Source organism: Galleria mellonella, unplaced genomic scaffold, assembly GCF_026898425.1.
Source record: "Galleria mellonella isolate WM207_F2 unplaced genomic scaffold, CSIRO_AGI_GalMel_v1 utg56, whole genome shotgun sequence".
In the NCBI taxonomy this organism is placed as follows: domain Eukaryota; kingdom Metazoa; phylum Arthropoda; class Insecta; order Lepidoptera; family Pyralidae; genus Galleria; species Galleria mellonella.
The window spans coordinates 1,902,452-1,915,000 of NW_026442117.1; the positions used below are offsets into that span (position 1 = coordinate 1,902,452).

A 12,549-nucleotide genomic window follows, 5' to 3' on the forward strand; every position below is an offset into this window, starting at 1 on the left:
AATGAATCCATTTCGATTATCACTGCTATTGGACATCAGTAGACTTACGCTGGTTATTTCATAAAAACTGAAATTACCTATAAATCATTTTAACTATTATATAGTGTATGCCTCGACATAGAAAGGGCCACTCCTTCTTTTCCCGTGGATGTCGTAAGAGGCGACTAAGGGAGGGCGAGCGATGGGCAACAGCGTCCCTTTTAAAACATCTCTAAAACCTAAACTGCGGTTGCCAATTCGCCTGTCAAGCGTGGGAACTAGTGGCAGAATTCCCCATATGGGAAAGGCTTATGACCAGCAGTGGACCGTTAACGGCTGAAATAATAATAAAATTAAAGTATTTCAGCACTTTTTGTCAAATTATCGACTAGACAGGGGGAGAGTCCCCATTCTTAGGTCTTAGACGTAGCACTTATACACACGAAGCCCTTTGTGTCTTCCTTCATATGTACAGCCAAGGCGAGAAACTCTCTTCCTATCAATCTAAATATAATCTGCGCCAATTTAGGGCAAATATGAATAGGTTATTTTTATGCCCTATCTTAGACCACATCATCGCTTCCCATCAGCTGAGATCGTGTTCACGGGACGCTTCAAATGTAGAAAAAAAAAATTGAGAATTTAGCGCTAAAGAAAACGTCAAACCGTTTCAATAGTTAAAATACGTTTATGGGTCTCTTCACGTTTTTATGAATAAGGCTCTAATAATTTGTTCCAATTTTCATTGAGTTCTATTAAACGGATCATAATGCCGATAGGTGTAGTACTTAGGGTTTTTTTTTTATTGAAAGGGACTTCACTGTCTTCAAAGACTGACTAATTGATATTTTGACGGCTTTGCGTCTTTAAACTTACCGTTTGATTGAGTGGATGATTATGGAAGACGCGCGGTGTGGAAGGATGCCTTTTCCCTACTTAAATTACTAATTTTATACGTACTTACACTCACATCTCCTCACTCTCACGGTTGCATTCTTTCCCTCTCTCTCTGCCGTTGCCAATCGATCAATTTTATCTATACTCTTAATTTCACATCGTAGATTAACTATCCTGACTTCATTTCACGGAGGGGAGGGGAGGGATTGTTAATAATGGGGTCTAACTAACCCATTGCCAGCAATACACCCTATAAGGTCGATCTCCATGCGGTTCCCCCTGGAAACCATCGTGGTTAATTCTAGTGAAATACGTCACACTGGGCTAACTGAACTGCTTTCATCGTCACCTGACATCCCTCACTGGTGCTCCGTTAGTGTATACCGATAGCGCAGGCGGGGTTACCATTCCATTTTCACCTATTAAAAAAACCTGTCTCTATTCACATACATGCGATAGGAGAGATCCTATCATCTAAGTAATCCATTCATAGCCGTAGCGAGGGGGGGGGGGGGGGAAGAAGGGGCATTGAGGGACATGCCGTACCTTAAAAGACTCAATGCTCTACCTTTAAAGGCCCCAAAAAAATTAGACAGATTCATTTTTCGAAGTCAATTATGCCTTCTGCCCTACCAAAAAGTTGTTTTGCCCTACCTGAAACTTGTGTCTGGCTACGGCCCTGAATCCACTCAATAAAACGGTATTACATTTATTAACATTTCTCAGTTAATATGCGTAGAAATATATAAATAGTTGTATGTAAACGGATATTTGGTTATGTATGGAATAGGTGGGTAGATGTTTATGTTAACATACAGTTGCATTATTGTATTTTTTTTTTTATTTTCTCCACAAATAAGTATGTATTATAAGTATGCATTCACAACTTATTGCGATGTTATCGTAATTAAGTTAATTTTACATAACGATATGTGTTTTTTTTTTCTATAAAATATATTCTATGAATAAATGTTTTGTTGATATAAAGGTGTTTTTTTTTTTATAATTATGGTGTTCTACGATACTTATTTAATTCGACCACAGTGTAACGTGAAAAACATATTGAAATTCGTTATGCCGTTACTGAGATTAGCGTGCAGAAACGTTAAGACAAACAGACAGACCAACAGACATAAATTCTAAAAATAATTGTTTTGACTTCTATTGCCTTCATAAAGCTTCCTATATAATATTTTTTCTTATATATCTGACGAACTTATGAACATTATAATTGCGAGACATAGTTCATAAAGTCGTGTCGCCATATAATAGCTCTTTTTTCTTATATATCTTCCATGTACAGACAGCGACCAGTTATGATTTTATTACATATCGTCATAGTATACTGACGGATCTGATAAATATTACATATATAGATCCGTCAGTATTCTACGACTATGTCGATATATGTATTGTATGATAGAGTTCGTCAAATCGAGTATGACTCATGACATTTTTAAATGACTTCAAAAAAGAAAGAGGTTCTCATTTCGGTTGTATTTGCTATTTATGTATATTTGCTACCTCAGAATTCAGTCTTATAAAAGGGATTTGGATTTAATCCGAAAACCGTAAATTTGTAATTATTAAAAAAAAATACTTGATTTTGTACGAAACCCTCGTTGCGCGAGTCCGACTCGCACTTGACCGGCTTTTATTACGTCGGGCGACACGACTAGGGCGTCTTTTTTTTATCAAAATCCAAATCTCTATTCAAATGCTTGATGTATGCAAAACTGATGACGCATAAAAACAAGCTCGGGATAAAGACATAGGTTAGGTGATAGGTCAAAATATACATTTAAACGGTTCTGTCATATTGGGTTACATTCATATTTACACTAAACTTGTGGGTATTGACACTAAATTCTAACCTGTGGGCAGGAGCGCCACAGTACCAATTCCTTCCGTTAGACCGCATTCAAAGTCGGGCGGCTCGAATTGTTGACGATCGGCGCCTTACTGGTGGTCTACCATGAAATGAAATTCCGAAATTTCGGGCTCATTTTCGTGTTTTTGTTCCCACCGAAATCGACCCAGTAAATGGAGCTTAACATTTCGTTCATCATAAATCCTATCCTAATAGTCTAGAGGAACTATATTTTAACATTTTTAATAATTTTAAACGGCATGTATTATGTAATTTTAACATCAAATTTCTGTTTCGTTCGTCTCTGAAATTTCGGAAAATATTTTATGGTAGGCCCTCTGTTTAGAAGGATTCTAGGAAGACACTCATTTTTTTCTATTTAAAATCAATCTGTAAGACAATTTTTAATCCAGCCAGCTCATATAAATAGCACTTTCTATAGCCATATGACATATTTATTACATGTCTTCTATTTGATGTCATTTAATTTTGAGATAAGATTGCCGTGTAGTCCGGGCATAGAATGGGCCTCCTCTTCCATCCATGTGGGTGTCGTATGAGGCGACTAAGGGAACTGGTCGAGGGATGGGTTTTTTTTATACAACTTAGAATGGCAAACAAGCTGACGGCCCACCTAATGGAAAGTGGTAACCGTCGCCTATAGACATGAGCAGTATGTCCATGGACAACAGAATATATTGTTTCGCCCATGATACCCCCCCCCCCATGCGTTGCCATTCCTGAGGAGTCAGGTGTTATTCCTCTGTACCCAGAAAGTTCACGCCATATCCCACCCCTCAAACCGAAACACAGCCATGCAAACACAGCTGCTTCACGGTTGAAACACGAATGGACAGAGCCAAGACAGTACCCAAGCAATCGACTTTAAAACATGACTAAAAGCCTATCAGCGGTTGCCAACGCGCCTGCTAAGTTTAGCAACTACTGGCAAAACCCCCCTTATGGGGGAGGCTATGTTCAGCAGTAAACAGTTAACAGCTGTTATTATGATAATGATAAAATAATACTTTCGTATATAAATATCAGGCACATTTTATAGGCATAAGGAATGATTATTACTTACTTTAGTAAGATTAGTAAGTAAGAAGAAGATTACTCATAATAAGTTTTGTATTTAATTTAACTTAAATTAATTTAACTTCTATTTAACCTAAGTTAACTTTGAGATCAGTAAAATAAAAGAAAAATACAAAATAATAACAATCGATCGAGTAGAACATCTCGAGGTATTATTATTCTTGCATCAAGTAGGCTGTATGCTTTATTGACTTTGCATGCTGTATACTAACCCCTTAATTAAAAAAAAAAGGCGGGAAAGGGATTGCTAGTAATGGAGACTGAGAATCCCATTGCTAGCAATATACCCAACCAGGTCAACCACCTCGCGGTTCCCCTGGAAACTATCATGGTTAATTCCTGATGAATTCATCATGATGGGCTAACTGGCCTGTTTTCATTCTCATCTATCACCCTTCACTGGTGCTCCGCCAGCGTATCCCGTTAGCGCGGGCGGGGTTACCATACCATTTTCACCCATTAAAAAAAAAACCCCTTAATTTACAACTAAAACTGTATACAATTTCTTAAATGTTACACTATTTTGTCACCTTTAAATCGGACTTATCCCGTGATCAAGTTTTATGATATCAGATGCTTTCTCTGCTATCATTATTACTGGGGCATTAGTGTTACCGCTGACGATGGTGGGCATTATTGAGGCGTCCACCACTCGCAAACCCTGCACACCCTCTAACTCTCAACTTATTATCCACAACCCCATCACCTTCTGGTCCCATCGCACATGTTCCCACTGGGTGGTAATGCGTCCATGCTGTATTTAAAATATAACATTTCCAAAAGGCGCGACTACCTAATTCTAAGCCTTTGCATTGCTTTATATTTAAATCTAATATTTTTGAATTGACGCTTCTGTAGTAGTTTGTATTTAGGACTGTAACATAATCTTCTATATATAATGCAAAATCATCCAAATCCTTTTCATTTGAAAAGTAATTTGTCAATATTAATGGTGAATCTAGAGGATTTTTACTTTTCAATCGTATGCTGCCTCTAGATTTTGGATGCAGAAGAGTAATTAATGCAAACAATAGTTCTGTTTTTTTGCTATTATTAGCAAGATCTATGCATGCGTCGTCTTCTAAATCTAACATTTGGGAACACAACGTAGCAGCTAAAACGCTTGCAGTTGGTAAAGGACACACCGTTGTCTGGTAATCAGGATACTTTTGTGTTTTATTTAAGGACACGAATCCTAACATTGTAGCAATAGGAAATTTGTTTAGATTGACCAATGCATCCGCGTTATGAATTATCGAAGTAATATTATTTTTCCCAGTTACTCCTACAGGAACTAAGACATGATCTTGAAGATTTTGACCAACATTCGCTGATGAGTGTACAATCCCAATGTTCATTTCCTGCAAATGTTCTTTAGGTCCTATACCTGACAGCATTAGTATTTTAGGACTGTTTATTGCGCCTGCAGATAAAATTATTTCTTTATTAGCTACAATATTGATAACGCTATTATCTGGAAGACTAATTTCTACGCCTTTTGCTTTCTTGTCTTGGAAAATAATCTTTCTCGTAACACTATTTTTGAGGACGTAGACATTTGGGCGATCTTTAATCGGCTTTAAGTATGCCGCCGCTGTACTCTGTCGAATTCCGTCAGCTATTGAAAACTGCGGTGGTGCGTAGCCCAACTGTTCTTTGCCATTGTAATCTATAAGTATATTGCGTCCATTCTCTTTGAATATTTCGTAGTAACTTTCAGTTCTGTGCTCCCACGGAAATCTTCCTACGCCTAAGTAACCATTTTGTCCACGTAACTTTCCTGAATGCTTCTGTATTACTTCGTCTTCGATACGTTCCATCTTCTTGTAGTAATTCAGGACATTATCCCAATTCCAGCCTGGGTTTCCACGCTCTGCCCAGCCGTCGTAGTCAGCTGGGTTTCCTCTCACGTAGAACATGTAGTTGGATATACTGGAACCTCCGAGCATTTTGCCTGACGTGAGGTGTATGTTTCGTTTCTTGTGAGCTTGACTCGTTCGCTTGTCGTCCACCGTATTGTGACCCCAGTCCGGTAGAGAGGTTCCAGCAAGTGTAGACCAACCAGGACTCTGTAATACAGTGTTCAGATTATAAATTACTAGCTACATGACACGATTTTGTTTGAGTGAATTATAGAATATTAATTTAAGATATGGTATATGTAAGTACTAAATTTCATTCATACTGGATCTGCCTGAGTTTATGTGTGATTGAGTAATAAAGATTAGGGAATGAACTCAAACTCTCCCTTAACGTTAATATACATTATAATTTATATACGAATTTCATGCTTCTACTTAAAATACCCATCAGATTAATTTGCGAATTATGATGTATTAGAGCTATATTGATTATTAGTGTTTTATAAAATTTATATATCAATTATAAGACATTTTTGCCACTTACTGCACTACATTTTGTGACTCTACCATCTAATTTAACAAATAGAAACTGAGAAGAAATAACAAAAAGTTTCGTCTATTGTTTTTTTTTTTAAATAAATTGTTATATTGAGATATTTGTTAATTTGCATTATTTATAGCAATTTTTTATTATTGTTATACAAAGTAGTTACTGGAGTACAAATTTGATGATGTGTTAGTATTATTATTCTTAATAATGTATTGATTTTTAATCTGTTAATTTCTTACAAATAAATAGTTAATGCGCTTTTTATGTAACATTAGGCCTATAACATTAGATTAGATTTGAATTATCCATTCCGTATCGTTTCTTATCAGCTTTATCATGTATTAGTTTCAATTACGTGTATAATATTCTATTACACGCGCTTATTAGGCGTTAGACGATGCTAAAGTCTAATAAAAAACATAACAGTACGTTTGGACTGATAATTAGTCTAAGTAATTATAAGAAATCAAATCCGAAGGGGCGTGGACTTGAGTCCCATCGTTGTTACCATGCAGCGATACGCGAGCAAGTTGGTTGAACATTAATTTATTAATTGACAGATTAAATTAAATTTAGTACGTAGTATGTTATATTATTGAAGTGCGCTCTTGGCATAGAATAGGCCACTTTTTTCCTGTGGGTGTCGAAAGAGGCGACTAAGGAAGGGCGAGAAATGGGCAGCAACGTCCCTCTTAAAACATCTCCAAGTCTAACTACGGTTGCCAATTTACCTGCTAAAGGTGGCGACTATCGGCAAAACCTCCCAAGGGGCCGGCTTTTGTTCAGCTGTGGACATTTAAAGTCTGATATGGCTGAGCTATACTAAATCTATGGAACAAATTGTTAAAAAAATATAAATACTGGCCGTAGGTACTTATATTTTTTACGTGAACATAATGTAGCACAGGTTTCTTCCGCGCGGATTTTTCGCGTCATAAAATCTTAAATATACTTATTAATTATTATTATTACTATTTCAGCCGTTAACTGTATACTGCTAAACATAAGTCTGTCCTATAAGAGGACTTTTGCCAGTAGTTGCCACGCTTGGCAGGTGGGTTGGCAACCACAGTTAGGCTTTCAGAGATGTTTTAAGAGGGACGCTGCTGCCCATCCCTCGCACTCCTCTAGTCGTCTCTTACGACACCCACGGGAAAGGAAGGGGTGGCCTATTCTATGCAGGGACCATTCGGCTATTTGAAGAGATAATGTTGATAAATTCTTTTTATAAAACTTTAAATTATATGGTACGTGATCATAATAAAATCTGGGACTAACATTAACCCTATTCATTACAAAATGCGCCGTCAAAATCTGTAAAGAATTATTAAAAAGTAAAAAAATATTGTTATTTATCAAGTTATTTTTTTTTTTCTGTAACTTGGAGTGACAAACAAGCTGACGGTCTACATGGTATAAGTGGTAACAGTCGCCAAATATATGTAAACAATACTAAAGACATCAGCAGACATTTCCGTGTGGTCCTTACACAGAATGGGTTAACTCTTCCTTTCCTTTATTTAAAAAAAAAAAACAGAGTCCATAAGCAACATGATATTAGGTAATTCATTCTATTCGGATGTATTACCTAAATTCAAAAAAATATGCCAATTCTAATGGAAAGAATATTTTGATAAGGTATTTGGTATAAGACAATTCAATGTGAGCCTCTTCTGATACCTTGGTTTTTAAATAGAAATAAAATTAAGTTAATTTTAAGAATCAGATCTGGTCACTATCCATCAAGAAAGTTTGCATATTTAATGAAAAAAGAAAATTCACCAAATTGTATTGTCTGTGGAAAAGTTGAAGATGTACAGCATCTATTGATGGAATGTGATAGCAACCGAAGGGGAAGGGAAACATTTTTAAAAACATTTAATATTAATAAATATGATGTGGGGATTGTTCAGAGCATAATGCATGCTCCTACTACCAAAATTGCTTTGTGCTTAAGTGAATTAATAAGTAGCATTGTTTAGTTATATTTATAATAGTAGATAACTTGTTTATATTTTATGGGATTGACATGCTAAAAAACAAAAATCCCAATTTAAACGTAGATTAAAAAAAAAAGTATCTCCTTTTATAAAATAGGTTACTAACATCGGCAAGAGCTGGTGGATCATCACCAGCTTCTATGAGCAGCACGGTCCAATCAGAGATTTCTGTGAGCCTGTTAGCCAGCACGCAGCCTGCTGTACCACCTCCCACCACAATGAAGTCAAAACTCTGGCCATCTGGAAGTATATTAATTTTAGTGAGATAAATATTCAATCAATCAAGGTCGTCTGTAAGGAGTGGAGTAATGGCGGACCCCTATGCCCTGGCTTCCACTCTGGAGGCGACTACCCCCGGGTCTCTGGATTGGAGCTCTTCCCTACTTTTTTTTTAATGGATGAGCGTATACCAATGACGCCGGCGTTATTGATATACGCTGTCGGGGCACCAGTGAGGGATGATAGATGACGATGAAAGCAGGTCAGTTAGCCCATCATGACGAATTCCACTAGAATTAATCATGATGGTTTCCAGGGGGAACCACGTGAAAGTCGACCTGATAAGGTGTGTTGCTAGCAATGGGCAGTCAGACCCCGTTACTAACAATTCCTTTTCCCCCAGATCTTCTCTACTAGGTGAGGCGTGGTCATATTAGCCTGGCATAGAATAGGCCATTTCTTTCTTTCCCGTGGTGTCGTAAAAGCCGACTAAGGGAAAGCGAGGAATGGGCTGCAGCGTCGTTCTTAAAACATCACCAAAAGCTAAACTTCAGTTGCTAACCCACTTGCCAAGCGTGGTAACTACTGGCAGCCAGCGTATACCGTTAGCGCAGACGGGGTTACCATTCCATTATCATCCCGTAAAAACCGCTTTCCATCAGATGGGCCGTATGCTCGTATGCTACCTTAGTTGTATAAAGATTCATGAAAAAAAAACTTTGTTCATTCATAACAAAACTCTTGTAAAAACAGATTAAATAATATAAAATTAATTTACTCCATATCAAATTTGTTGGAGTATTAGGTGTGTTTCACTAAAGGTCCAAAAATATTATTAATATTATTTATAGGTGGCAACTCTTGTATTATTTTTTTTATGATAGTGTGCGCTCTCTTGTCTGTGGTTCTCCCTTGTCCAACAGAAACTATATAATGTACAAGTGAGTTAAGAGAAAAATTAAATATTATAAAAATGTTGTCCGCTGCTTTTTATAAAAAAAAAAAAAAACCATCAAAATTTCACTACTTATTTATTCCCAGTATTGTAATTGATAACTTCATTGCAAAGTATCATATTTTTAAATAATCAAATACACAGGCAACTTTTATATTACCACCATAAAGTTGGTAAACAAGCACACAGCCCATCGTGAAGCAAACGAATCACTGTAGCCTATGTTATTATGTATATTGTTACAACTCCGTCGGTCATAAACCGATTTGGAAAATTATTTATTTATTTAAAATGTAATTAATGTGGCAAGGCCACTCAGGGTTTGTTGGAAGAGAACTCTCACAGAGTTTTTTTTTTTGATGGGTGAAAATGATATGGTAACCCCGCCTGCGCCAACGGGATACGCCGGCGGAGCACCAGTGAAGGGTGATAGATGAGAATGAAAACAGGCCAGTTAGCCCATCATGATGAATTCATCAGAAATTAACCATGATAGTTTCCAGGGGGAACCGCGAGGAGGTCGACCTGGTTGGGTATATTGCTAGCAATGGGATTCTCAGTCTCCATTACTAACAATCCCTTTCCCCCCACTCTCACAGAGTTAAGCTCGCCTGTTGTACATCTTTATTTAATTTATATGTTTGTAACTGTTTTTGTGTACAATAAAGTATAAATAAATAAATATTAGATTAGTCGCATAGAGATTTTATCAAATTTCAGTAGTTTAGTTGTTAAATTAAAATATCTGGTTTGTGGCAAACAAATGAAGTCGGTTTTTTGTGTAATACACTCTTAAATTAATATTATAAAGGTACGTAATAAATTAAGCATCTACCTACCAAGTTTCTCTCTAGTTTCAAATAAGAAAAAACAAACTGTTTGTAATTTTAGTAAATAAATTTTATGAAATTAATAAGGGAGTAAAACATAAATAAAATAATAAAATAACGTATAACATATGAACAAAATAAAACAAAAAATATCTTTTTGTAGCCTTTCAAAATTGGTTGCGAATATTCAAAACTTATAAATCAATTTGTAATCAACTATGGCTGTACGATTAGAGATGAATTAACTTACTGTGGACAGTAGCATGTTGTGGATAATCATTGTAACCTAGCGGCAAACTCGATACCAATATCAGGCCATATTGAAACAGTGTAATAACTGGCACTAACAACTTAATTTCTATATATGAAATAACGTATGTCGCAGTTTCTAAGAACATTATAATCTTTAGACAACTCGTTCCACGCAAACGTTTCTTTTGACTGTCGATCTGCTTCTGAATAAAAACTTATATCTACTCACATTTAGGGTTCCGCGTCGTGTGACAAAGGAGCGAGTTCGTGATAGGTTTTAATTTTTTTTTTAATAGAGTTCTAAAATAAAGAAGTACTCAATTTTATTTTTAATTTAATTTTAATAGTGAGACATACATTTCCTAAAGCATATAAATAATACATAAAACATATAAAACAGCCATAACATAAATCAGTGAAGTTATTATATATATATATATATATATATATATATATATATATATATATATATATATATATATATATATATATTGTTTGAAAAATGGTATAAAGGACGGTATATAATATTTATTTAAATATGGTTCACATTTTTCACCAGAATCTGGTTCATTCATACAAATTCATACAAAATTTATTTATTTGTGCTACTATAGTATCCTAATACTATTTTACTTATATCGTCATATTATATAAATGTCAACATATTTACGTATTAATAATAAATTATACAGGTTACAAATTACAATCATTTTACAAATTACAAATTACATTAATTGAGTCACATATTTAAGCTTTAAAATATTCAAAATATTCATTAACCGAGTAAAAACATTTTTCTATCAGCCATCTTTTTAGTTTTTTTTTAAATATATTCAAGGGTAGTGTTTTCATTTCGTCCGTTAATTTATTATAAATGCTTATTGTCATACAGTAGGCTATTCTGCTATACAAAGTTGTAGTTTTATAAGGTAGTACTAAGTTTTGAGGATTTCTTGTGTTAACATTACATAGATCACTTTTCTTTTTGAAATAAATGTAAATGTGTTTTCGCGAATATGCATACTTCATATATATATTTACATGGGACAGTAAGTATATTTAGTTCCTTGAATAATGATCGACAAGATGTACGCGAGTCAACGTTACAGATCGCCCTGATGCATTGTTTCTGTGATATGAGGGCACGGCTTGCATAATACGAGTTACCCCAAAGAAGTATAGCATATCTCCAAAATAGAGCTGACATAACCATGGTATGCCTGTAAAGCTGTTTCTTTATTGCTAATCCTTCTTAGTCGTCAGAGAGCAAACGTAAAAATTAATTTATTTTATTGCATAGTTTATCAATATGATCAGCCCAGGAACATTTATCACCCAATGAGACACCTAAAAAAGTTGTTTGTGAACTTTCTTTAATTGTATTGCCTGCAAAAGTTATATTCAGCGGTTGTTTTGTCCCGTTTTTATTAATAAATTGAGTCCAAAATATATATATATATATATATATATATATATATATATATATATATATATATATATATATATATATTTTTTTATTGACTTAAACAATATATGCGACGATTAGTTTAACAACTTGTTAGCAAGGGAGGACTTATCTCTGAAAGAGATCTCTAATTAGAAGATCTCTCTAGTTAGAGAGAAAATAATTTAATTTGGGTAATCCAGTGCAGGAAAGGTACCAGTGAAAATAATGTAAATACAACAAACACTATGTACACAATAAATAAATAAATACGTAAATAAGTAAATAGATAAATATATATGCATATGTATAAGTGCATAGAATTATCATGTACAATTGACTAAAAGATGTAGTTTTATTATAGATAATGTTTAAATTATTACTCTTTAGCCATTTTATTATTTTACTAATTGTTTCATTTATTTCATTATTATATGTTTCAGTATCATTCAAATTCAAATTCAAATTCAAAATTTGAATTTTGAATTTGAATTTGAATTTGAATCATTGCATGGTATCACAACGGACACGTCATCAGCAAACAGTGTACAGTCATACTGTGTAACATGGGGCAAATCGTTAACGTAAAGCAG

General features: G+C 34.9%; 1 protein-coding gene across 1 annotated transcript; it reads right to left on the minus strand.

The window, feature by feature from the left end:
• Window positions 1-3,872: 3,872 nt before the first annotated feature.
• LOC113512428 (ecdysone oxidase-like) lies at window positions 3,873-10,703 on the minus strand. The gene is given in 4 exon segments (XM_026896314.3): window positions 3,873-4,517; window positions 4,519-5,913; window positions 8,363-8,496; window positions 10,511-10,703. Coding segments are annotated over 4 exon segments (1,818 nt in total). The 5' UTR covers window positions 10,659-10,703; the 3' UTR covers window positions 3,873-4,376.
• Between the last annotated feature and the right edge of the window lie 1,846 nt (window positions 10,704-12,549).